General features: G+C 39.3%; 4 protein-coding genes and 1 long non-coding RNA gene across 5 annotated transcripts; 1 reads left to right on the forward strand and 4 right to left on the reverse strand.

Moving 5' to 3' along the window:
- Positions 1-2,036: 2,036 nt before the first annotated feature.
- Positions 2,037-2,717, reverse strand: LOC121779086. The gene has a single exon (XM_042176428.1). It carries the CDS (start codon positions 2,715-2,717, stop codon positions 2,037-2,039), a length of 681 nt encoding a protein of 226 aa, XP_042032362.1.
- A 3,263-nt stretch (positions 2,718-5,980) lies between these two features.
- LOC121792424 lies at positions 5,981-13,164 on the reverse strand. Its single transcript, XM_042190365.1, has 2 exons — positions 11,865-13,164; positions 5,981-8,295 (listed from the first exon to the last, which is right to left on the reverse strand). Exons 1-2 carry the CDS (start codon positions 12,937-12,939, stop codon positions 6,206-6,208), a joined length of 3,165 nt encoding a protein of 1,054 aa, XP_042046299.1. The 5' UTR covers positions 12,940-13,164; the 3' UTR covers positions 5,981-6,205.
- Positions 13,165-13,715: 551 nt separating this feature from the next.
- Positions 13,716-17,025, reverse strand: LOC121765461 (rRNA-processing protein FCF1 homolog). Its single transcript, XM_042161639.1, has 9 exons — positions 16,846-17,025; positions 16,689-16,754; positions 16,438-16,543; positions 15,781-15,823; positions 15,615-15,687; positions 14,610-14,697; positions 14,364-14,420; positions 14,179-14,257; positions 13,716-14,084 (listed from the first exon to the last, which is right to left on the reverse strand). Exons 1-9 carry the CDS (start codon positions 16,914-16,916, stop codon positions 14,071-14,073), a joined length of 597 nt encoding a protein of 198 aa, XP_042017573.1. The 5' UTR covers positions 16,917-17,025; the 3' UTR covers positions 13,716-14,070.
- Positions 17,026-21,830: 4,805 nt separating this feature from the next.
- LOC121765469 lies at positions 21,831-24,043 on the forward strand. Its single transcript, XM_042161649.1, has 2 exons — positions 21,831-22,439; positions 23,314-24,043. Exons 1-2 carry the CDS (start codon positions 22,081-22,083, stop codon positions 23,795-23,797), a joined length of 843 nt encoding a protein of 280 aa, XP_042017583.1. The 5' UTR covers positions 21,831-22,080; the 3' UTR covers positions 23,798-24,043.
- Positions 24,044-24,968: 925 nt separating this feature from the next.
- On the reverse strand, positions 24,969-27,272 carry LOC121771384. Its single transcript, XR_006044016.1, has 3 exons — positions 26,831-27,272; positions 25,596-25,655; positions 24,969-25,027 (listed from the first exon to the last, which is right to left on the reverse strand). It is a non-coding gene; the product is annotated as an uncharacterized LOC121771384 (long non-coding RNA).
- Positions 27,273-27,907: the final 635 nt, after the last annotated feature.

Here is a 27,907-nt window from a genome sequence, read left to right on the forward strand (position 1 = left end):
CGTCCTGGCCAGGTGAAATTTATTTGTGTTGTCTTAATTAATGAATTTACTTACTATAGTATGAAATTAATTGTGTTTTTTATTTTATTTGTTTGTAGTTTCTGTGGACACCCTATGCAGACTGTATCCTCCCTGAGTACTGCATTGATTCGACTGCATCCTACTTGTGCGATACTTATTTGGTGTGCTGGTCATTTGTCGAGGCACACGAGGCTGGACGCGTTTGTCGACAATTTAACCGCTACCAGCGTATTCCTCAGTACTGTGATAGGATGCTACATAGCTCCGGCCATTTGAGTAAAAGTCATCGCCGTGGGAGGAAGGGCGCTGATTGGGCTAAGGTACATAAGTTCTTCATTGATGAATGGGACTTGCGCCACGACAGGTTCCAAGCAACTTTTGACCACGCAACGGCGACACTAGATGGTCGCATTAATCCGGGTTATATGGCGTGGTACAATAGGATCACCGTGTCGTACCTAGTTCAACCTGGGACACAGTCAACTGACGGGATGAACGAGGCAGCCTCTTCTAATTTATTGGCGGTATGTGATGTTTTTGTATATAAAAACGTCTTTAGTTTAAAGTTTGTATTGCTCCACGTGGTATGATGTCATTTGTATTTTTGTTATCTAGGTTGAGACCCTTCAGGGGATATGGCATTTGACCTCTGAGCATGACACAAACCCTCGGTTCAGGCAGATTCGAGACATGGCTGCTTCGGCACTTCGTGCGATGAACCATGCTGATGCGATGGAGTATCCATCTTCTCAACGGCAAAATGTGGTCGTGCCGCCACGCCCACCAACTTCTCTTCGTCATGGACTGCCGGGTGTCCGGACGGGTGGGCACGGGATTACACGACAGCATAGGTTGGCGCAGCAGCAGCAACCGCAACCTGAGTATGCGGTACCAGAGCCCTTGAGTCCGGAGTACGATCCCCCAGGATGGTCTCAATTGAGTGGTGCAAGCATTGAGCCCTCGCAATGGGGAGCACGCGCGTCATGTGATTCATTCTTTGGAGGTGTGTCTGATTGGGATGCATCTCAACAAGGACGTGACACGTACTTTCAGAATTATCAATTTATGGATCGTGTGGGGGAAGAAGAGGGTCAGGAAGAAGAGGGTCCGGAAGAAGAGGGAGGGGAAGAAGAGGGTCAGAAAGAAGAGGGTCCGGAAGAAGAGGGCGGGGAGGAACATGACGAAGTAATATTCCGACCACCGACCGCGGGATCCTCACGATCATCAAGTACGATTGGCCGGGCTATGCAGAATGTATTCAGGGGCTTCTCAACAAGGAAGAACAAAGGGAAGGCTCCGACAAAGTTCACGCCTCCATCTAGATAGATTTCGGTCATATGTCAGTATTTGTGTCTATTGAAACAGGTTGTGGTTGATTATTTTTTATGTGATGCAAAATAGGATCAAGCTCCATGTTTTCTATGGTTGAATGAACAGTATTATGATTTTGATAAACAAATATAAACGAATATCAACATATGACCGAGCGAAGTATTATGATTTTGATAAATCAGTATTATGATTTTGATATAAAATTCGGTTACAAATATAAACGAATACCAAATATAAACCGTATTATGAAACAAATATAAAATTTTGAAACATAAAATCGCCCGATCGGGCATTTTAGGCACGTAAATCGCCCGACCGGGCGAAGTTTCTGGACTAAACAGTGCTGAACGAAATTGCTTTTGTGACGCATAACTATTATGCGTCTTTACTTGGTGACGCATAACTCTTATGCGTCGTTACTTGGTAACGCATAAGTGTTATGCGTCGTTTATTGGTGACGCATAATGCTTATGCGTCACCAAGTGAATTTCGTTTCTGCACTGAATTCACATTTTTGAACATTTTTTCCGGGTTGTGTGTGGCTTTTTGAAACACATAATGTTACAAAATTTTTAGTCTAGACATAATAAAACACATCATAAATGTCGACAACATCTCACAAATGTTGATACATACATAACATCTCAAATACACAAGTTCAGATGCAAATGGCTACCATGACTTTACTGAACGGCACCGGCTGAGCAATTTCTTCGGTCATGCCCCTCTATCCCGCAATTTCTGCAACGACGGGGAGCTCTCGGTTCATCCTCCTCCTGGACATCCATTTGATTAAGTATCCTCCTTCTTCTAACTCGGCCACGCGTTCTAGGAATCAACTGCTGAGGGGTGATGCACAATTTCCATGAAGGTGCAACCCAATACTCTTCATGTCTTGGTGCATCAAATGAAACTTCACTATAGTACTGTGATCTCCATGTACCTAGGTAGTACTTCTCATCTATGAGGTCAATCATAACATGACCTCTGTCTCTAGCAACCGCACAAGCATGCGAACAAGGGATTCTCCACATCTGCCACTTACCACAACTGCAACTCGATTCCAAATACCTGACTATTTGAACATTGTTGCCCTTTGACACTCCTTGTACGATTCTTCCTCGAGTTCGGACATGGTACTTCCCTAGATCTCGGTCAATGACAGTGATGTAATGTTTTCGCCCCTTTGAGTCATTCTTAGCAAGTCTGTCCCTCGCCCATGGGGTTAATTCACCTTCGGTGTGTTCTATTGTTGTCTTCTTCTCCGCCCACCATTTTACCGTCCTCCAAAATGTCAAATCAACCAACGCTCTAATCGGCAACTCTCTCACACCCCTCAAGACGTTATTGTAGCACTCCGACATGTTTGTGGTGGCCACCCCCCACCTAAGTCCACCATCGTAGCACAGTGACCAACATTCTTTTGTAATCCTATTCAGCATTCGAACCGCACCACTGTTGACATCATATAGTGCTCGACGTCTTCTGGCAAATTTACGTTCCTGAGAACTGACCCCCAACTTCCATATAATGGCCTTCACATTGGGGCCCTTGTGCTTCTTTAACACATTTGCCCTCACATGAAGCAAACAAAATTTGTGGTGTATCTGCGGGGCCCTAGTCATGATTTCAGACTCCATTGCATTCAAGAGTCCTTTATGCCTATCTGATATAATGCACACCTCCCTCTCGTATTTCACTACATGAGTTCTGACATGATCCAAAAACCACGACCAACTGTCATTGATTTCTTCATCCACCACAGCATATGCAATAGGCAAGCATGTCTTGTTAGCATCAAAACCACAAGCAACAAGCAACTTACCTTTAAATCTTCCTCGAAGGTGAGTCCCGTCCACTGTTAACACCGGTGCGGCCTTCTGGAACGCATGTATTGCAGGCCCAAATGCCCAGAAAACATAGTTGAACACCATTGTACGCCTCTGACTCAACAGATCGTTATGCTTCCACTCAACAATTGTGCCCATATTCTGTGACTGGAGTTCAAACATGTAGCTTGGCAACTGCCTAAACGACTCCTCCCATCCACCGTATACAAACTCTATAGCCTTTCTCTTTGCATACCACGCCTTCTTATAACTGATTAACACACCAAATCTGTCTTGAATATCAGCTATTATTGAGAAGACCTTGAAATCGGCACATTGTCGCACATGATGTCGAATCAACAGAGCTATCATTGGGGCTGAAAAGTTAGCATGATCTCTATTAGCACGATGGCCTATACAGGTATGTCGATTCTTCCACTTCCTAACTTCCCACATATCGTCTTGCGACCTTTGTGTAACTGAAACCTCCCACTTACATTCCCTCGCCTTTTCAGCGTCGGTGGTGCTGATGATGCCTGCCCCTGTGACTGTCGTTCCTGCTGGAAATTTGCATACAGCATGCCACCTTCTTAATTTGCTCTCGACAACCTTAAACTGTTTTTCATTCCATAAACTCCACATAGTTATAGCAGTTTTCACGTGTAGCTTGGAATCAAATTTTGTTCCCAACACAATCCGATGCGGCTCATTCTCATTCCAATACAAAAGGCTGTGTTCATTACCTCCCACATCATCCGATACTCCAGAAGGATGACTTGGTAATTCACGAAAGAATCTAAACCCATTAGGATTGTATTCCGGAAGTGGTTGTTCACCTTGCATAACAGGTTTACATGGTACTATCTCATCATCAGAACTAGCACCGACATCATCAGCACCATCACCATCACTGAGATCGGGGTCTGGATCTGTCTCGGATAGTGGCCTTGGCTCATCAAGATCATCTGCAGCATCTACCTCATCATTCAATCCAACACCAACATCAGCAACATCTACAACATCTCTCTGCTCATTCATTTGGTCCACCCTCGCAGATGATCCAATACCACACTCAAAACTCATTTGTTCAAACCTCGCAGATGCTCCAATACCATAATCAACAACTGGTGGGATTTCTTCACTCCTCACAGGTGAATACTCAACAAATAATTCAATACACCCACTTGAATTTTGAGCATTGTTGAACATAAACATTACACTATCATCATTGCGAATCACAGAACATGTATAACTCATACCGGAACCATAGACTATACATTGTCTCCATAATAATTCAATTGTGTGTTGGTTCATATCTATTCCCATCGCATCACAAATCATTGCTACCAACTCATAATAGGAAACACCTGAATTTAATATAATGGAGCTCCTCGCACGAGGTGGGTCATAACCAATACCCATATGTGGTAGTTGAACTACTCTACCACCCCAATACAAACTCACAAATACTTGCATGATTTCTGCATCAAAAACATATAAACCAACGACAATTATGGACATTTTCCTACAAGCCCTAATTTGTATAAATTGGGTAAAACTAACAAATGAAAGCACAATAAACATGAATAATGATGAATGTAGCTAAATTGATGAACAAATTACCGGATCTTATGGAAAAATCGCCGGAAATCGCCAGAAATCGTCGGAAATCGCCGAGATAGAGGAATTGAAAGTGTATGAAGGTGCGTTCTGTGATCTGCGTGTGACTGGAGGCAGATAAAAGCCGCCTTAACGACGCATAACCAATGTGCGTCGTTCATGAGCGACGCACAACCCTTATGCGTCGTTAAGCGACGCATAATCCTTATGCGTCATTAATTAACGACGCATAATGGTTATGCGTTTCATTAAGAACGACGCACAATCATTATGCGTCACTCCCTCAATTAGAATGAATCTATTCTCCTTCATTAAATTGGAATTCCATTACTCTCTTAGCACAAAAGAAGAAAGACCTCATTGTATTAGTTAGTTGAAAATTTTATTATAAATTAATTATTTTATTAACTTTTCAATTCCAAATTAATTTATTTAATACAAAATTCATCCAAGCGAAGTGGAGACTGTAGAGGAGATAAGGCATTCTTGTGTGAAAGACACAAATTTATCGTCAAGTTTTTTTACAGTTTGTTTTTTGCGATCAGTTCACGATTGCATGGCCAAATCATCTCCGATTACACAAATATTCTGTAGAGATTTCCCAAACTCATTGTAGTTCTTGGTAATCCGATTAGAATTGAACACTCATTGTAATTTCTCTTTTATATACTAAGAACATTTCATTCTTAATGTCTTGTTTTTTTTATAGTTCTCTTTAGTCTTGATCGATAGTATCCGCATTATATTTCTATAGTAAAATAATTTTCAAAGTTCATCCCATGAATTTTCCCAATATTGGTATTTTTCACGTCAATCTTAGTACCTTTATTTTTTTGTTGCATCACTTGGTATTCTCTAGTCCGTCCCTTCACTTATATTGGGGCATATATTCCCTTCGTCTAAGGCTGATATAATCCCTTCGCTTAAATTTGGGCATAAGATGCATGTATCTATCTGTAAGAAGCGGGCATTCTAATTCAACTTTAGGCATTTTCACCTATTTACACAATTAGTAACCTACCATATCAATAAAAGTACATTATTCATAAAATATAGTAATTGATAAGAAAAAAAATCATTTTTTTGATTAGCCAACAAGTGCGCCCTCTCTGAAAGCACTGACAAGAACAGAAGTAAAAGGTCCCGTGTGTACCTAAATTAAGTCACAAGTACTAAAATGTGCATGAAAATGAAATTCACCATGTATAAAAACGAGGCAAATGATTCCCATCATTGTACTACTACAAACAGGAGAGAGAGAGAGAGAGAGAGAGAGAGAGAGTCTCTATTGTTATTATACCGGAAGCGCAACATCGACAACAAAATATAACTACATTGATTCCGCCCATTTAAGTGAGGTGCATTAACTAGGATAAATTCTGCTGCTTTTTTTTCCGATTGATCTAAAGAGGATGGTAGGGCACACAGCCCAACGCAGCGCTCAAATTGTTAACCACATCGTTGCATCTCGTTAGAAGACTAAGCATCTGTTGCGAGATATCACCCGGCGCCATTTTCAGAGCCGGCGGTCTGATCCCTCCTTGCTCCGGAACAGGGAGCTGTCTGAATGGAGGTGCAAAAGTATTGCTGGACTGAGGATTAATATTTGGCAAATCCTTACTAGTTGAATGTATAGAAGAACTACCCGCTCCAAAACTAGCGATCTTGTTTATATTATTTTCATTTAACGGGAGACTGCTATCGTCCCCTCCCAACACAAACTTAACTCGGGCACTTTTAACAGCATCTCCATTCCCAGCCTCGTCTCCGCTGGGCTTCTTCAGGCATGACCTGAACTGCTCAGAAGCCGTTTTGGCCACCACCGGCCTTTGCTCAGTATCTTCTTTGTTCTGATGAGGCGCCTTGACCGGTTCTGACTCTGCCCCCTCACCATCCACTTCACGGATGTAGCATCTGACATTCGCACTTCCTAACAAGTTGCTACTTCCAACAGCAAACTTCAAAGCAGCCTGTGCATCTATCTTGTGTTGGTAGACCAAGCGGCACATGTATGACTTCCAGAAAACTCTCGTGGCGGACTGGTCCAGAGGCCCGAAACGGGCGAATTTCGCCTTCAGCTGGGGAATGGATGGAAGTGCCGCATCAGCCGGAAACTTCATCATGAGCATAGTTGGAGTCGCAGATCTTGTCATCTGCCCTGCTGCTGTCCTTCTGTTCGATTCTTGTTTCGCGGCCCTTATTTGTGGAGCAGAATCTCTCGCATCCCCAAACTGGGATTCAGAAGACCTCTGGATAATAACCTTTTTTTCCAGTGTCAATGATTTGGAGCTATCCATCTTCTTTCTCTTGGACTCCAGAGACTCATCCAACTCCTTTTTCTCCACTGTCAATGATTTATTAGAGCTATCCATCTTCTTTCTCTTTGACTCCAAAAACTCGTCCAACTCCTTTTTCTCAACCGTTAATGATTTGGAGCTATCCATCTTCTTTTTCTTAGACTCCAAAGACTCATCCAACTCCTTTTTCTCCACTGTCAATGATTTGGAGCTATCTATTTTATTTCTCTTAGACTCCAAAGACTCATTCAACTTCTTTCTTTTTACGCCTTGCGAGACACGGAGCTTCATTTTCTGGACATCATCTGGACGGTCATGTTTCTTTCCACCTTTGGTTGGATCATCGAGTCTTACTGAAGGTCTCACAATCTTGTCAGCAACCGCAGGCATTGGCACAGGTAATCTACTAGGATTACCTTCACTTCCCTCAATCTCTGCTGGTGGCACTACAACCAAGCTCTTCTGATACACAAGGGATCGGTATTTTAAGAAAACCTGCTTGATGACAGCTTGGCAACTCTTCTGCTCCCCATGAAAGGGATTGCAGGCAACAGCACGTAGATCCCTCACAAACATTTGAAGCTCTATTTTCACAAAGTCATCTGCTTGCTGTGATTGAGATGATGATAAGCCCACAGCTGCATCTATGTTCTGGTCATCCGGTCCACTGTTTTCAGAGGGATGAACACGGGCTGGCATTCCAGAGACATTCTCTGTAATGTTACGGACTGCGAGAGGTAACTCCTGACGTTCCCCACCAGTATCAGGGTTAATTACTTTCCTTTTCTCTTTCTTTACGCGGATTGCATTGTTATCTGTGGATTTCCCAGCGGGACGCTTTAGAAACTCAACTTTTTTGGTGCCACCTTCAACATCTTTCCTGGAACTATCAGAAGGTTTCATATAAATTGGTGCCTGCTGACTTATAGGTTGATGTCGATACTCAGTAGAACAAGATTCGGATGGCTGGTGCATGTGGTCTCTCACGCTAGAGTACTGTCTATTTACAGAGAATGGACGAGGGAAGTGACCCACCTGGCTTGAACTTGCTTTCTTGCTCTTCAATGGAATAGATTCCTCCTGTCGTCTAGAAAGATACTTGTCTTTCTCCACTTGACCTTTTGCTTTTGCAGGCTTCACAGAGATTTCCTTTTTACCAAGTATTTCAGCAAACACCAGTCGGCCACTCAAAGGAGCTGCAATATTGAACCAACAAGATCAATGAGAAGGAAAAGACAAATGGAAACACTTGAAAAAGAAAATGATCAGACAAAGGGACAAAAGTATAAGATGGTTTTATATATGTCGAACAAGGGCATCAACAAACTTCTACTCTGAAATTGTATACATAAAGCAAGCAATATTGGAAGAGAAAAACGGTACCAAACTAGCAACCAATACCAAAGATAAGGATAGTAAACAATAATAATCAAATCTCTTTTAACAATGTCAACTAGCATATCCCTACCGAGCACAATTAGTAATACAGTGATAATAGAGTGGGTTAGGTTAAACGTTTGAACATGTACAAACTTGCTGAATTACATTTCTAGAGGAAATTGGTCATACTGCTGGTACAAGAGGAAAGCTATTATTAAATTGACACAAAAACAACCATGCAATCGGAGAATGGTTTACAAGGATATTATTGTCTTTAACCCCAAGCAAGCACATTCTAAAGCACCATAAAAGAGCATTAAGGTAATGTGTTGTCCAATCGATTGCAATGAATCACTCCATCTCAAGATTATGATAGCTAGAATCAGTTCAGATTTCAGTGGTACATATCCATCCATACAATGGTTTTTTAATTTCCTATTCTTTGGCCAGCTTCAGTAGTTTCCTTTTAACGAAATATAAAGCTGGCTAAAAAAGCATAGTACCTCTGACGATTTCTTTTAGACAAATTCAGGATATTAACAAATTTCCGGCAGTTACAATTACATATACTTATAATACCCTTATTTAGTTTAGTGTTATCCTTCTCCTTAGTCATTGCTGCTGTTTCCACCACTGGAACTGCCATACCCTGATTTTTTACACTAATATTAGTACAACTATCATCACTTTCATCATTCTTTTAATTATAAATTGCATCTATAATGTTTTTATATGACTAATGAAAAATAAATGGCAATTCCAAAAGCTTATGACGCCATATACAACAATGCCTTTAACACTTCAATTCCGTCTGTTCATCAAGAAGTAGTTCAAGTGCCAAGCATGAGCACACAAAATATTCATTAGTCTTAGCATGTTACACATCAGTTTAGCAGACTTAGCACTCTGCTTCTTGATTATAAAACTAAAGACACCAGCTTAGCTTGAAAGGCCCCTAACCCCCTCTAGGACAAAGCATCCAAGTAATGTAGGGAATAGAGATTTGGCTGGGGTCATATCAGACATACTGGAGCAATTAAGAAGCAAAGGCTGTGAAATTACTATTATGAAACAGGATTTCCCTATAGCAAACCAAAGACAGGCTTGATCAGGATCAGGTGGTTAATAATTAGCAAACAATTTTTTGTACTACGATTCAGTAAGGTATATCTGAATCAAACCCCGAAAACGAAGGGACGGTGTGTAAGGAGGACAGTTGAAGAAGAATGAAGGAATCGCGCTGCATTTCAGCATCCACCTTCATCAACAACAATCCATAAAACAAACAATTATTATTATTAAATAAAAGTAGAAAGACTTGAAAAAATAGAAGGATTTTTTTTCAATATTCTTACTCCCTTCACAATCAATCATATGGGTGATCATTGGGCTAACTGGAGGCTTAACCTATTTGGTGGTGGCATATGGCAGTTTTGGTTATTACTGAGCATGCTCTTCCGTTGTTCAGTGAGAATGAAGAGGTAAAATGTAATGAAGAGGAAAAGGGGAGCAGCACATTTAGCAAATGAGAGAGTAGTAGCTAATCTATTCAGTCAAGGAAAACAATTAACAATCAAGGAAAGTTCAATATTTAGTTAGTACAGTTTACAATGTCCAAAAACACCAAACACTGATAAAAATTAAAATCATACACCATAAATACACCAAATGTAGAAAACCTAATCGTGCAAGTGATGACTACCATGAAAGATTAATTATATTGACTAGTCGGCCTAACAAAATGCTTCATCTAGTGCACTTCCAGTTCGAGTTACTTTCACTTGAGAAGAAATGGTACATTTTCCCAAGTAGCTATTAATTTAACTTCTCTATTTACAGAGAAACTTCAACAAAGAAAAGTATTACAGTACTACAAAGCATAACCCACTTTGAAGTTTGGCCCTATGAGATAAAGGTTTCTCTATTTAAGCTTGTCCACAATAAGAAGGAAGCAATCATTAATATTTTTTGGTGAGACAGCTGCAATCATTAATATTTTTTGGTGAGACAGCTGCAATCATTTTCTCATATTATGACATGAGAAATCAACATTTTTATTAGTATTCTGCACCACAAGTGAAAAATATTAGAAACTAAGATAATAAAACTAATTTCTTTAATGCAACAATCAAGTTTGTCTTAGTGTCCAACTGAAACTCAAATGCATTTGCGCAAGTTCTTTTTCCCCTAAAAGTACACCTTATTATCTCCTTAGGTGGTCGAAAATTCATCTCATCCACAGGCCAAGGATAAGATTACAACTAGTTCTATGAACAATTCATATTCACCCTTAAAGCTAGTAGCTATAAACACAAAGTAAAACACCTCATGCCTCTGAACTAAAAGTAGACTCATTAGATAGTACTCCCTCTGCCCCTTAAATATATGAACTATTTCCATTTTATTTCGTCCCTTAAAATTATGCACTTTCTATTTTAGAATTTTTTTTTCCTTTCTAATGAGATGAGATCCATTCTCCACTAACTATTATCAATCACTTTCTCTTTCTATCTCTCTCTTACTTTACCAATTGTGCATCAAAACCCATGCCCCTTCAGAGGTTCATAATTTTAAGGGATGGAGGGAGCACTTGTCAAACAAAAGGAAGCAATGCTCATTGCTCAATTCACAGCCTATGTAAGACTATGATCACAAAGGTTTTCCAGCATATAGATTCATGTAATACTCCATATATCAATATTTAGAGAGAAAAGTGCAACTCCAATACAAGCAAGATATAGTAGATGGAAAAGGCGTCATGCAAATGATTGTGCAAAGTACTAGGCAAAGGAGATATTCCTATTTTATATCTCATTATCACTTCTATTACCCATTATATAGTTATCACTTCTAATACCTGGATGTGAAAACAACATGAAAGCTACAAGATGAAAACATTTTACAGCATGCTAACTAACTCGACAAAATAAATATCATCTCTGTTCAAAATAAAACTGAGGAATTTCTCTATGCTCATTCACAAAAGACAGTGGAGACCAAAAACAAAGTCATTACAATGTTTTGCTTATGTGCCATGCCCGGAAGCAGCAGAGAGCCAAAAGCATGTATATGACGCATCAGGCAGTATTTGTTTTCACCATTACCATTAGCTACCTTCTTCTGTGAACATGAATGGGATTCTATATATTTTCTTTATTCTTTGTAGCATGTCATTATTTATTTTTTGAAACCGTATCAATTCTATTCTAGTTCATGAGATCAATAACTGTTGATAAAAAAAATTATCTCTACAATTGTTTTTGAGATTTTTAGCAGCAGACATGAAAGTAACATAGACAAAGAATGGGTCATGACATATAGCACCACAAATTTATAAATGACATCACACCATGGCATATTCTAAGAAGTTCACCACGAACACTACCTGTAGATGGATCCATGGTCGCAGGGGCAGTGGGACAAGAAGGGCGGAGCGGTTGAGTTCCAAAAGCCTGAGCATATGTCTCATCAAAATCCTCAAAACGCATCTTTCTAACAGCAAGAGCCAGTGCCTTCTGCTTGATAAAATCGACGGAAAAGCGCTCGTCACTCATGGGATTCAAGGCTACTTGATGCACGAAAGAAACTATGTCACTGGGTCGAAAACTATCATGGGCTTTACTTATCTGGCTCAAGCTATAAACCCCTGCTTCAGAATCGCCATTGTCCACAACAACATATCCCTCTACACTAGATGGCGAGAACTGATTTTTGCAGCGGCAGGCTAAACCCAAACTACTTCTTGTGGCTATCTCATCTGCAGCTTCCTCCACCGCCTTTAAGAATGACCGGGATGTAGTTTGCATCGACTTCTCTGCGAAATTCTCCTCAAATGGAATCAACTCCGCCGGATCAAACCACCCATAGCTGCTGTCCCCAAAAAACGCCACCAACACGTGGCCTTCTTGCTTGCCTCTCCGGACAGAACGTGGAACAAGTGCCTCATTATATATGTGGCCCGGCCACCACGGGTGGGATTTTACCTTCCCCCACACCATATCTCCGATTTGGAACCCATGTCCAACCGCTTCGTCATTTCCTTTAGCTGCGAACTTGTCGGATGCGGATAAAATAGAATCGTAATCCTCAGCTGCACTCGTATTCTTCCTATGTTCCAGTTTCCCGCTCTGCAGAATGCTTTTTTCACTGCCCCCGAGCAATCTACAAACGGAAGAACTAGGTTTATTTTCACCTCCTCCGCTACCGTTGAACCTGAATTCATCATTCTCAATCGCAACTCTAGAATCACTCACATTAGTGATAAACCTAGCTTCATCTGATTCATCGTAGCCAACTCGACCAGCTTCGACATTCGAAACCACTGCGCCAAATTCGAAAGCTCCGGAGGAAGAAATTTCGCTCGCTGAACCGGCGATTTTTTCTTCTTCGACGGTGTCTCTTCCCCGTTGTAGCGGCGGTACCACCCGGGCGTCGTTGCTGGAACTCATGAGCGACATCATCTCAGCCGCCTGCAAACGCTTCGAAGCCGAAACACTGAATAATAGTTTAAAGGAGAAATCACTAAAAACATATCTCAATCCAGAGAAAATGGCAAGTGACTACGAATTGGCGAGAAGCATGAACCCTAGAGAAGAAGATGAGGAGTTGAGCGTCCCCTTCTACTGAATCTGATACTGTGGGTTTTGAGCGCGTGGTTGCGCGCGTACAACGATGTGCTTTTTACGGTTTCCAGAGTTTAGAAATGGATGCATACATGTTTCACGTTTAAAAATAGAGTAGATAATTAGCTCTAATGTACTCTAAAATTAATTCTATTTTTTATTTTTGGGTAAAATTTATATATCTTTATGTTTATACTAAAATAAACATAAATTATTTTTTTAAAATTTTATGAGAAAAAAATATAATATAGAAAATATTTTTTTAAATTTGAGTTCAGTATTAATGGTTGAAAATGCTCTAATTCATATTCTCATTTTTTCATTTTAGCTTATAAAAATTAATCCATATCCATTTCTGATAAAAGTATTTTGACATATTTGTCCACTTTTCTCTTTCTCCCGTTTATTAATTATGAATTTATATTTTCTTAAGTTATTTGCATATAAATATATAATTTTCTCTCAAATTCTATTATATTTAAATCTTTGCAGCAAAAAAAGGCGATTCCTTGAGTTTATTTTTCTCCAAAATTAATTTTCTCTAAACTGAATAGCAAAAGCAATATTAAAACATCTTTTGAATAGAAAAGATAACTTGTTCTTAAATACACAACTTCGAAACAATATAGAATTTCTAAAACTTTTGAGATTTTGTGAGTTTTTACCACTTAAGTTGGGAGTAATACAAGTGACAAAATTTCATGTTGTTTACGGTATTTAGCCTAACTATTGCACCCAAATATCAGCTACATTACAATAGCTATCTTGAAATAATGTTTCAGAACAGGCTCCATTAGCCATAAGTTCAGACATGACTTCGCACCTGTATATACTCAGCAGCAACCCACTTGCAACGCCCGGATAAATGTTCTAAGCTAATAAACAAAGTGTTGTCTCACGGAGGAACTTTTCTAGGGTGGTTATCGAGCAAATGAGCCCCAGCATTTTCAACTTCTGAAGACCCTAGTTTTAAACTCTTGGAGCTGCAGCAAATACAAAGCAAGAAAGAAAATCAAGATATGAGAAACTTTAAAGACGAGTATGGAAAACGTGTAGATAACAAATGGTTTATCCTACCTCCACCAATCGTAGCTTCAGGAAGCCGTTCAATGGAATATTGGTGCTTTGTAATGTACATAATTGGCACACCAGGGATCTGAAAATCGACCAATCTCATCACCAAATCGCTAATATACGAGACATATCAATGTAGTAAATAGAATATTTTCTTAGTCCTGCACATGAGTTGAACTTTATCATACCTTACGGATTCTTCTCTTCAGGTCCCGATCACAGGTTGCAACAATGTAGCACTTGTGCTGTTTCATTGGCCATGATGGCAATCAATTAGTTTGTTTGCCATAAAAAACTCACAAAACATTAAATACAATTTGACAACAGCAAAATTCAGAAAATATCATTTTAGCAATTTTTCCAATGCATATAGTAGAAAATGTTGAAACAAGAAAGACCTTCAAGTCTAAATATCAGCTGAATATATTTTTTACCTGTGTAACCCTGTCAACAAGACAGTCATCAGCATAAGTTCCTTTGTGTATGCAGGGAAGCCTTTCAAATCGAGGATCCTTTGCAATTCTGTTGATACAAGAAAGAAAAACAAACAAAATTAACCAAACTTAGTAGAGGAAACAAGCCAATTCCAGCATACATGATATTCATCATACTGTAACAATGTTTTTAAGTCGGTGAATCGAACCGCGTCGCCAGAGGACCGATATATCGACTCAGCCGATATATCGGGCGACTTAGTCGATATATCGATAGTAAGTCGGGCGACTCACCAGACAAGTCGTCCAGGTCCCTCAAGACCGATATATATCGATATATCGGGCGACTTGCCTTTTACACATGTAAAATATGCAATATATACTTCAAATTACAACAGGAAAAAACACAGCATCATATTGTTCAATGATTTAGTCATGTTCAACGATTTGCATGATAACAACTAACAAGCAATTAAGCAAACTCAAAGCACAGCATCATCCACTTGGAAAGCCCCTGCAGCTGAACCTCCACCACCCTCTTCATCCACCTACCTGTCCGCCTGGCCCAATCTGGAGTGAAGCCCATTAAGTCGTCCTCGACTCGATCAGGCGACTAATCGGTCGAGTCGCGCGATATATCGGACGACTCGAATGTTAGTCGCCTAAGTCGCATCTGGGTGTGTATCGACCCTTGGCCTACCGATACAGGCGATATATCGCGATATATCGGACGACTTACAAACATTGTACTGTAACACACTTGCCACAAAATAGATATTGGGTATTTTGTGGGAGACCTTTGGGAGAAGAAGTAAATGCTCTGAGCACTTGCATTATTACTAATACTCATATTGCATTAATGTAGACTATCAGCTTAGGCTCACAAGCATTCTAGTACTCTCAACATCAGTGTGATAGAAGCATGAACTTAAACCTTCGAACAGAAGTTATATAACTTATAAACTATCCAAGATAAAGATAATTAAATTGGGTTAAAGAACATGCCTCAAAGCAACTCGGTATTTCTGACCTAGCTTCTCAAGCTCGGCCATAACACAATCTGTAATGCAAGGAGTGCCTACAGCGAGGAAGATGAGGCAAGTCATTAATACAAATACGCAACAGATAAGTGTACAAATAAGTTTGTGCAAAGAATGCTAGCATAACCTACATTTTGCGTACAAGCAGTCCATCATTGCTTTTTCCAAATCTAACTGCAACATATTTGGACAATCAATAAGAATAAGACAATAAACAGTCAGAACCTATAGTCTATCTATATTTAAATAATTGATAAACTAATATCCCTATATATAACATAAGACAATTTAGGTAGATTTTATTCTTTTTTCCAGCACACATGGAAAGGAGATGAGCAGAGAAGGATCGAGAAGGTTAAACGAATGAAGGTGGAAGAAGATTCCCTTAGAGAAGGTAGTTAAACTGTTGTGCAGCAAGGTTGTAAATGTTGATCATATTTGTAGTTAGATAGTTGTATATCAACTCTATGAAAGAGATCATGGACACTCGTTAAGATGTTTTCTTCTTCTACAATTCTTCGTTCTCATTTTCCCAAATCTGCAATTACTTGTTCTTTTCCATGTTAAGTCTCGACCAGAATCTCTCTGGCAACCATGGAATATCATTTAACTTCTCCATCCCAATCTAAATTCAATAGCCAGATAAAGGAACATCACAGAATTTCAAACTCCATAAATATCTCACAATACTTGTAACCTTGTTTTTTCATCCCACTTCTTTAGCGAAGTGTCACATTCACGCAGGCGAAAATAAAAAACAATGAAATCTAGAAACTGGCAGCACTCACTTTATTTTGGATGGAGAAATTAATGAAGTTAGTATCGACCAATACTCGGTATGGCGGCCCTAAAGCAGTATTGTGCTTGAAGTAAAGCGATGATGAAACTTGCGGCCTGCATCAAATACCAATTTGATATCAAATTCAATACCAATATCTAAACTGGACTAACGAACCCAGTATAATATGCATAAACACGGTTAACAGCACAATAGCAAAGTTCAAAATATGAAATTTAAGTTAGGAAATATGGAACTCACACATTACGGGGGAGTTTCTCCTTGGTCAAGTCTTTCCTGTTAGGGTTCAAGACATCCTCCTTGTACCTGCAATAACAAGTATAGGAATTGAAAATTAACAAAACATGAATTCACGAAAATATAGCTTTAACTGTGAATCGAGTAGGGAGGGATTTACTGTTTAATTGCTTTATGGGTGACGATTTTCTTCATGACAGCAAACTTAGGAGATTTCTTCGCTTTTCCCATCTTCAGTTGTGATTTGCAGGCGCTGGAGCCTGGAGATAAATTTGTTGTTGTGGTTTCTGCAAATAAAACCCTAAACCCCTAAACTGGAACTCATAAATTCGCAATTTAGACGGAAACTGTGCAATAGACCCACTTACATGGGCCGAATCGGTGTCCATTAATTTTGTTATGTTTTGAGGTGATAACTGTGAAAATCAGAAAATAGTATCTTTCCCAATTACTATAAAATACTTAAATTTATTTTAATAAAAAATTCATATTAAACTAGTAATTTTAATTTTAATTTAATTTAAAAAAATATTTTCTATCCGCTACTTTTTTTACTCACAAAATTTTAAAAAATAATTTGTAATTATTTCAGTATAAACTCAAAAATGAAATAAATTTTAAGAGTAGCATTGGGATTAATTGCCTATTACATTTTGAATTTTAGAATACCATTGAAGATGGTCTAAAAGTTTTTATTGATGAATATTTTTATATTTCATCAATAATATTAATTTATGAAATCACGAAGTTCGTAATTATATAAATTAGTGTCACACTCGTGAGATGCTCGATCAATTTTATTTTATTCGCACTAATTTTAAATTGTTAATTAGATAAAATTGAAAATATGAATACCCAACATAAATTTTATGCAGACAAAATGGTAATACAAATACAACATATAAATTTTATTTTGAGAATTATAATTAAATTATGTAAATAAAATTAATATTATAAATGTAATTTTTATTATAATTTTGTTTCATTTCATCGATCACTACGCTTATTTCATTTTATACAATAAATAGTCAGAATCACGAGTCTATAACAATTCGATAACACATTCAATATTACAAAATATTCTGCTCTTCTTCTTCGTGCAACTTTCTTGTCACATCACTTTCTCCTTCCACCCTAGTCCCTCCACTTTATTGTTGACAAACTACCTCTTGTAGGTTTCCTAGTTGGTCTGCCAGTCGTGGAGGGGTTGTAGCAAATGAATTGAGAAGCTAGAATGTGGTGGCAGATGACTAAGCATTTTTCTTGAAAAAGCTTTGAAACAATGAAATGACTTCGTACCTTAAACTCGTATACACCAACAAACTTGATGTCGAGTCGAGAACCGTTCAACACAATGGTAAAAATGGAGGCTAAGAAGTTACTCCCTCCGTCCACGAATAAGAGTCACGTTTTGTCATTTTAGTTTGTCCGTGAATAAGATTCTCGGTTCACTTTTACCATAAATGGTAATAGGTTCTCACCTTCCACTAACTCATTTCACTCATATTTCATTTAAAACTAATATATACAAATTGAACCCCTATTGCACTAACTTTTTTCCACCACTTTTCTTAACATTTCTAAAACCTGTGCCGCCAATAAATGAGACTCCTAATAGCGAAGAAGAGAGTATAATACAATTCTACAAATGAGAGAACAAAGAAATGTTTTGAGTTGTCATGTGATTATCAATAACCTAATTACTAGTACTATTATTATTTGTCAAAGTATAACATTTTGTACTTTCCGTTCATTGAAAATATGGAAATTTTTTATTGTAAGAAATGGTTTTTTTTATTTAAATGGAATCAGTTATCTACTAATAATATTGTAATTATTTTTTTTCTTTTTTAGTCTTTAATTTAATTAATTGTATATTATAACATGCATTACCGTTTTACAAGTTCATATTTTAAAAGGACAAAGAAAGTATCCGTAGCAAATAATTTAAATAAGAAAATTAGTAAAGTTAATTGACCTTCAAATTCACAAACTCTAATCTAATTAAATATTTCTCATGCACTTAAATTTTGTGACACCAGATTTAATATCTTCCATTAACTTAAAATTTGGTCAGAAAAAGTGGTACTATCAACTTATCTTTTATTGTAAATTTCCCATAAGTTGATAAATTATTGAGAAATTTACATAAATCCTAAGTTGATAATTATTACGATCAAATTTAAAATTTCTGAAAAATACTTTTAATATTTTGATCAAAATTTGTAATTTTAGGGATCAATACTTCTAGTATAAGCACAATTTCTGATCTATTTTACACATGTGTTACTCTACTCAACATCAAATAGAAGACATGTGGATCACCTTGTTTCACTAGTTGTCAGTTAAAAAGAAAAAGAGAAAAATTTAAGAAAAGGAAATTTCTCCCTACAAAACAATACTCTCGTCTCTGCAATGATCATTCGATACATACACACACACATTGAAACCACCGATATCGGTCGTTCCTCCCTAGCCGCCGTGGCACCTGCATCCGTCGTGGCGTCTAACCGGCCATCATCACCATCTTCCCCCTAATCTACTATCTTCTTAGCCATTTTGAGATAAAAAAATAAGAGTGAGCTAGTTTCTGATGGGCAATTGGGAGTAAATACCCTCCCTTTCACACCACAAAATTCACACCACACTACACAATTCTCATCTATATTCTCTCATTTCTATTCTCATCTATATTCTCTCATCACCATTCTCAATCTTTCTTCCACTCATAAAACATAACAATGTCCGGCCAAGGCGATCACCCTCCGGGCTCCCACGGTTGTAACCCCGATTGGTTCGGTTCACAACCGTTTCCTAGTCCGAAAACGGAATATTCGGCCCCTCCTCAAACCCAAAGTTTGGGCGTTCCAGGTGGCTACCGGCCTTACCCGATCAACGATCAAGATGCCCCCGAAGGGCTATACGGGTGGACACCCGAACCTAGACCGAGGTCGACCGCCCCCTCCCAAACTCCGACTCCTCCTACTCGCGGTATCCGCACAGCGTACACTCCGGCGGAGATGGAGCAATTGTTCAAGGCGTTCTTGTCAATCTCCGAAGATCCGGAGGTTGGCACGAACCAATCCGGTGATCACTTTTGGTGGCGCATTTATCGCCGGTACAATGAAAACCGACCGGAGGGAACAATCGAGCGCAACGAGAGTATGGTGCGCAACGCCATCTACAGAGCCAACGAAGAAATCCAAAAGTTCCAGGGGTATTACCTCCAGGAAGAGCGGTCGGCGGGAAGCGGCCGGAGCGAGGTCGACATCATCAGTTCCGCCATTTCGACCTACCAATCCATGAACTACAAGGCGTTCAAGTACCTCAACATTTGGCAGGAGACGCGGTCGCATCCGAAGTATAGGGGAGGCGTAACATCCTCCTCTAGCGGCTCCTCCAAACGGTCAAGGTCGGTATCCCTATCCGACGCCGGCTCCGAAGACGTGGTTAGCCAACTCGCCAGAGCTAACTTGGGTAGCCCCGACGCCGGCTCGAGCGGTTCCCAACGCCGACCGCAAGGAAGGAAGAAGGCGGCGGCCAACCCCCGTTGCGCCGCGACTCCATCCGGCGATGCTCCTGAACCCGCTCCCGTGCCCTATGCGCCACCTCCACCCCCACCAACTCGTTGTGGGCGATTTTGGCCCAACTCAATATGGCCGATAGGTCAACTATGACCCCATCGCAACTTCGATCGCACGAGGCCATGATATTGGGCCTCCAAAAATAATTGGGGGTAGTGCCGCCGGATGAATAGTCTTCCACGAGGGTATTTTTAGCTTTAATTATGTAATTTTTATTTTTTAGTATTTTAATTATGTAATTTTTAATTTTTAGGATTTTAATTATGTACTTTTTATTTTTAGGATTTTAATTATGTCTTTTTTATTTTATTTGTAATTTGTAATATTATTTCATTTTTTTAATTAATTTTAATATTATGGAAATGTTTTTATTTAAATTGAATAATAGAATGGTGGGACCCTTGTGCTCGTCCTTGCGGAAGAGCACAGTTGTGGGTGTTGTGCTCTTGCCTAAGAGTAGATAGAAATAGTGGCGCTGGGCCCATAACCGTGCTCATTGGCAAGAGCACGGTTGTGGGTGCTCTAAGGGCATGAATAACGCGGAAGGCCGGGCTGCAAATCGCGAGTCCCGGCCCGTCCTGCGCGTAAGAAAGGGGCGACTTGCGGCCTGGGCCGGTCCCGGGGCCGCGTTTGTGGCCTAGTGACGGTCACGGGGTCTGGCCCGGCCCCGCGTTAGCTGGTACGGGACGTGACGGAGGAAGCAATTTTTGCCAAAAATTGGAAGAGGAAGAAGAGGGAGGAAGAGGGAGGAGAGGAAGAAGAGGGAGAGGGAGATGGGTGACGGAGCCCAATTTTCTGATTTCTTGTGCAATTCGACGAGGAAGAAGAGGGAGGGGGAGAGGAAGAAGAGGGAGGAAGAGGAAGAAGAGGGGCGACAGATCCAATTCTCTAATTTTTCATTTTTTTGCATTTTCTTGCATTTTTTAATGTTTTAATATTTAGTTTTTTTTGCATTTTTTTGTTATAATTTTTTTTTTCACATTTTTTATGTTATAATTTTTGTTTTTTTGCATTTGTACTTTTTTTCTAGAACTTGTAATTTCTTTTTTCAAATGAACAATTTATTTTCCCGGTTTCAATTGTTCAGCGTATTGCATTTACGAGTCAAATAGGTTGAAGTTGTGAATAGTGTCAATTATTAGTTGCGGCCTGCAGGGTTAGAGCAGTTGAGGCCTGGGCCGCAACTGTAAAGGAATGATGACGTGGAGGGGACTTGAGGCCGGAAATGGGGACGAAGTTATTTATGCTCTAAGGCCCACTTCATTTCAATGGCCTAAAACTTGGCACCAAGATTTTTATGATAGCGACAGTGTGTGCAGTGTGCACCACCTTAAATATCTTCCATTTATTCAACTAGCAATATTGCCCAATGTTTATTATTCAAATCCTTATTTATATATTAAAATCACAGATATTTAGAGTATATTTTCAAACAAATTTATAGAATCTGATCCAAATAATCAAGAAGTTGACTAATCAGGTGAATGTTCAGATAGACGAGTCCTGATTTTTCTCCGCTTATAACCATTGGGCCATTGGCCAAGAAATGTGGTGAAAACAAGGCCGGCTGCTATCACTATATGTGTTGAAACTTGAAACAATCAATTTTCAATTTTCAAATTATCCGAAATCACAACACCTCCTTTTCCAGCAATGAATCTCCACTTCAATCAAACAAAATTCTCTCTCTCGTATATTCGCATCGCATAATTAAATACTGATCGCCAAATGCCAGCTTTAAACCATAAATAAATTTCAAACTTCAAAATCCATTGATTCTCAACCCTCAAATTTCCCCCCAATTCCGCGGTATGACGCTCCTCATTCACTCGCCCGAAATTTCATTACTCGCCGGAAGTGGACTGCCTGGCAGAATCACTCCGCCAATCAGAAGAAGAAACCGCAAGCTTTCCGTATCTTCGGGCATTAAGGATTTGGAAAAGAAAGAGGTTTCGAAATTGAGGAGGGGCGGCTACGGATACGAGGATTGTTTGCTGTGGTTGTACGGGCAGGTGAAGCAGGACGAGACGGTGTCGTTCTCGGTGAGCGAGACCACGGATGAGGAAGGGAAAAAGCAGGATTATTATGTGAATGCGGGTTACGCGATTAGAACTATCCGAGAAGAGTTTCCGGAGCTTTTCTACCGAGAACTAAGCTTTGATATATACAGGTATATATGAATTTATTGATTTTCCTATTTTCAGTAATTATAGCATTTGGATGCATTTGTGGTCGTTCTTTTAGACGATTACAGTGCATTTTATAGTTTATGATTGTGTTGTAAGTGTAGTGTGAATGATTGTGCTAATGCAATAGTTTGTGAATTAATTTACTGATTGAGTTGTTGCTAGTTTTGAATTACAATGAATTGATCATGTAGCTCACCTCTCCATGAAAAAATTGTGATTTGAGATGATTCTTGCAGAGAAACAATGAAGGAGAGGATTAGAATTGTTTTTGGTGTATTATGCGTGCAAATTTGCAACCAGGGTTCAAGTGTTGTAGTGATTTTGGAGTTGGTTGATGTACCAACTTCAGTAAAGGGTTTGATATCATATAAGTTACGTTGAGTGAAGGGGTGACATGCATACTCTATAGGTGTTCGTTTTTTCGACAATGCTCAGCTAGTAATGATCAAAATCTTCTGTTGATTACATTCACTCGGAACTGTTACTGTTACCTACTATACAAAATAGATACTCCGTAATTCTTTTGGAAGTTCTTGGTACTGATTGATCGAAATGATAAGATTAATTTATTACTTAGTAAAATAAAATGTCACAAAATGTTTATGCTTATATTGTACCATTGCTGCAGTTCAAATAGTTCAATATGCAAGACTACTTTTTGCACATTGGTTTAAGTCTGAGTGAATGATTTATGTGTAACATGCTTGTTTTCTGAGGCTATATAATCATTTGAAAAAGAACAACACAGAGAAATTTTAACGTTGAATAACTTTTGGTTAGTCTCGTTTGAGCAATGAAAATTGTTCCACAGATGGAATTCCTTAATCTTTGGTTTCTAATTATGTCTTAATATAGGGATGACATTGTCTTCAAGGATCCACTCAACACCTTTTCCGGCATTGAGAATTATAAGTCCATCTTCTGGGCTCTAAGACTTAACGGAAGGATTTTTTTCAAGGCCTTGTGGGTCGACATTGTAAGCGTGTGGCAGCCTGTGGAGAACCTGATAATGGTCCGTTGGACTGTCCATGGCATCCCACGAGTACCGTGGGAGAGTCATAGCAGATTTGATGGTACCTCTGAGTACAAGCTTGATAAGGACGGGAAGATCTATAAGCACAAAGTTCACAACATTGCGTTGAACGGACCTCAGAAGTTTCAAGTAATTGGTGTGGAGCAGTTGATTCAATCAATAGGTTGCCCCTCCACCCCAAAGCCTACTTATTTTAAACTTCAATCTCCTCCAGCGACAAATATTGTGCCCCTTGTGAAATTGTCTGCTGTTAAATGCTACTTAGCTTCTCTTCTAACCAGACTTAAATCTGAGGTCAAGTCATGATGCACTATGCAGTACCCTCTGGTCCGAGCATTGCAGGCAGGATTGGATTTTGTGGAATTGTAAGTGTTGATAGGAACTCGAGTTTGTGCAGTAAATATCCATTCTGTATAGGCTCACCACCATCAAGTAAATATAATGACCACCTAGCAGTGTGTGTTTGCGGCTTTTGCCCAAGTTTGTACATAGCTTCTGAGCTTGAATCAATGTATCTCAGAAATCAGAATAGTAGTAGCATCTTTTTCCTCAGCTGAATTCTGGATATAGGTCTGTTTGCATTGTGAGTTTTAACTCCTGAGTAATGATCAACTGAAATGGTGAAGAAGAATATGATATTGGAAATTTTAAAATTGGATACGCATTTACCAGCAGACTGCCAAGTCAGAAATTCAGTATTGCGATTTTTTTTAATAACAAGAAGAGGGCATCGCCCTAAAGTTCGAACACCGCCCCTACACTGGGCACATACGGCCATCACCATGGGTATACCCAGCCGGTCATTCAATAACAAATTCATCGCCTCAATCGGCGCCTCATCAAACACCACTAGCCTAGGTTGCACGTTCACACCCAAATTTGCCATAAAGTCTGCAACTTGATTGCTTTCCCTAAACACATGAGCAATCTTCACATTCCACTCTCTTTGCACGATACCTTTTATACTTTTGCACGATACCTTTTATACTTCTAGCGAGTGATAAAGCGCTGAAATCCGATTTCATGTCATTAAGCACATGAACAACTGTCATATTATCGCTTTCCACAAGTATATTTCTAAGCCCTCGTTGCCACGCCAACTTAAGCCCATCATATATTGTCCACAATTCAGTTTGCACTACTGAGCACATTCCCAGGTGCCTTGTGTAACCCAACATGTCACGACCGCATTTTCTAAGGATAGAAAACACGGTTGATCGCGACTAGGGGCGGGGGTATAAGAAGCGGGAAAGAAATAAGGGAAAATAAAATCAAACATTGGTTGCGAGACATGACTAATTAAGTGCTGATACATAGAAGAAAGATACTCGATCATGAAGACTCGAGTAATTATTTGTAAAAAAAATTTCAAAATATCAGAGTTTTGAACAAAATAGACCTGAGTCTTTTAAGATGCACAACGGAAGCAAATGAACGCGGTTCCATGTATGAAGACATGAACCTCCGAGAGTCGAGATCTGACTGAATTAAATTTCTTGTCTCAATAGCACTTCCTCCACCACTTCGCTGCTTAAACTGCACATTTAGAAATATATGCAGGGCTGAGTACAAAAAGTACTCAGTGAACACATTGCCGAAAATTACACATATACATTTGAAAATATTGTCAAGCCATTATCACAGTAACACTCGGGGGTGTTATTGAAAAAGACCCGAGCTTACTAAAAATATTCACATTGGACTGCAGTCCCTTTTTCCTGTACTTAGCCATATCTGATCACATTGTGCCGTCGAGATGGTGTTCTCGCACGGTCACCTTCTCTGCCCATCATGTCAGAGGTATTCTTGTGCCGGGAAGGTGGCCACCTTCCACGGTCACCTGCTCTGCCCAACATGTCAGAGGTAACTTGTGTACACTAGTCCGAGCGGGGACACCACCCTCACTGGGACCCGAATTCGACTTATATCATCATTCATAATTCACTTGGCCTTAGCCAAACAGATAGGCATCATACAAAAACATTTATGGCAAGGACAACATCACTTGAAACAACAGCGAACATAGGTTCGAGTTTTCATAACATATCACCTCAAAATAATTTGCATTTTTATCCACATTCGTATGTAGGATAAGAAAGTTCACCTTGATCGTTTAGTTTCCTTAACTTGGATCTTTCGCTCCGACTTTACTTGCGGACGTACCCTTTTGAAAATATCACAATACAATAATACACTAATTAGACTCAAGGACAAAACTACTTAAATTAGAATGCATGCACCCTCATTAAAGTCTTTTATCTCGTTTCTCGATTTTCGCGTATTTTTTATTATTCGGCGGCCGCCCAAGGCGTCGCTTGAGACGCCGTTCAGCCGCTTACGCTCATGATTCCTCCGTTGGCTCCTCGTATTTCCCTCCACGATATCGAAATAAAATCCTCAAAATAATTTAAAAGTGCACAATTAAATTATCGCAACCATTTCCTCTCGAACTATATTTATTTCGGACTTAGAATAAAATTATTTATCCTTCGAAATATTCCGGGATTAATTAAATAATTTTGTCACGATTAAATATCGGCCCAAATATTTATTTAAAAGCCCAAGACTTAATTATTTCCCCACCTTATATCTCCAATTTAATTAAGAAGCCCCAACAAAATAAAAAGAGCCCAAACAAAACATTTAATTAATGAGGCCCAAATCAATTAAATGGTGCCCAAATCAAATAAATCATCCTATTTGCTTTATAAGGCCCGATTTTTTTTTAACAAACAAAGGCCCAATTCAAAAGAAAAAAAAGTAAGTGAGCCCAAATATACTCCACCCTTCCACCACACGTATCATCTACTCTCTCTCTCACCTAATCCCTATTCACCTTCTCCCTCAATTGCACACCAAATTTCCCCAAAATAGAACTTCCGTCGCCTCACCCAACTTCACACCTCACGACGTCGACCAGCCATCCCTCCGGCGCCACCATCGCATCGCAGTCGGCATGTTTTCCTCCACGTCGTCCCTCTCTTCACCGCGCTGCCGCCGCTGCCACGAATCCGCCGTCGCGGATCCGCCGCCGTCCGGGTCGCCGCGGCTGCCCTCGTGGCCTCGCCGTCGCCGGTGGTCTCGAGGCAGCCCCTCGGCCTTAAAGCTAAGTTCTTTTACTCCCTTTCATTATTTAGTATTTTGTTGAGAATTTGGGCAGTAGCTATGTAGAGATGGAGGGCTTGAAAATTACTACTGTGTTACTGGAATGTGTTCATTATATTGGGAATTTCAACTGCTACTTGTTCTAAGAGTTGCTACAACCATGATTCTATCTTCAAAAAAAATATGCATATGCTTGTACGTAAATTTAAAGGAAAAGAAGGGTTTGGGATTCACCTTTTTGATGTGGAATAAAGGGTTGTTCGATTGTAGTGTTTGACTCTACGATTGTGTGAAATTCTCCTTCCTCGACTCCTCTATCCTCTATCCACGTTGGGTGTGTAGAGAGAATTTAGATGGTGATGGGGTGAGTGAAAGAAGGTGATATGCCTAAATGATTAGGCATACTTAAGGATTAAGGATGGCAAGTGGCGTGGGCAGCAAGTTGCTAACATTCCTATCTCTAATTAAATGTAGCATTAAATGCTCTGTTGAAAAAAAAACGATCCACTGGATCTGTTCTCTCTCTTTTTTTTATATTTTATTTATTTATTAAAGTAATTATTTAAGTATTTATTCACTTGTTCATTTAATTTGGTGTAGGTATGATCGGTTCAAGTTTGTGGTTGTCCGCATTAAAGTTCCCGATTTTTACTAGAACGCAGGATGTATAGATTAAATTTTGTTGGACTTTTGTTGGATGTATCGGACATCAAAATTTTGATTTTGGGATCTTATTTATTTATTTATTTATTTAAATTTATTATATTCATATAGGTGTATTATATATTTGCGTGTTTTATTTACTTGCCCAACGTCAAAACAAACAACAACAAAAATCTATCGTAGCTCGGAGTTAAACGCATAAAAGTTACTTATATAGATAATCAAGTTAATAATATAGTTTATAATAATATTGGCTTAGCGGGTCGTTACACAACACCCACTGTCCAGCTGAATCACGCAATACCCCTCCTGAAGCCGCACGTTCAGAATCATATTTCACAGCTCCATCACAATTTAATTTACACAACCCATCCGGGGGAGCATGCCATTGTACATGCTTCAACACCTTATTTATCGATTTGGCTAGCATTAGTTCATTACCATGGACCGATCTCACCCAAGCTCTACATTGTGCAATTGTGTTGTACGATGACACAATCTCTCCTTAGAACACTAGCTGATTTCTATTTTTCCATAACCTCCAACAAATCATACTGAAAATAGTGCTCCAACATATCTCACTAGCAATATCATAACATTTCAAATTATCCATCAACCAATTATCCAAATTCATCGTAAGAAACTGAT

Source organism: Salvia splendens, chromosome 2, assembly GCF_004379255.2.
Source record: "Salvia splendens isolate huo1 chromosome 2, SspV2, whole genome shotgun sequence".
NCBI classification, from domain to species: domain Eukaryota; kingdom Viridiplantae; phylum Streptophyta; class Magnoliopsida; order Lamiales; family Lamiaceae; genus Salvia; species Salvia splendens.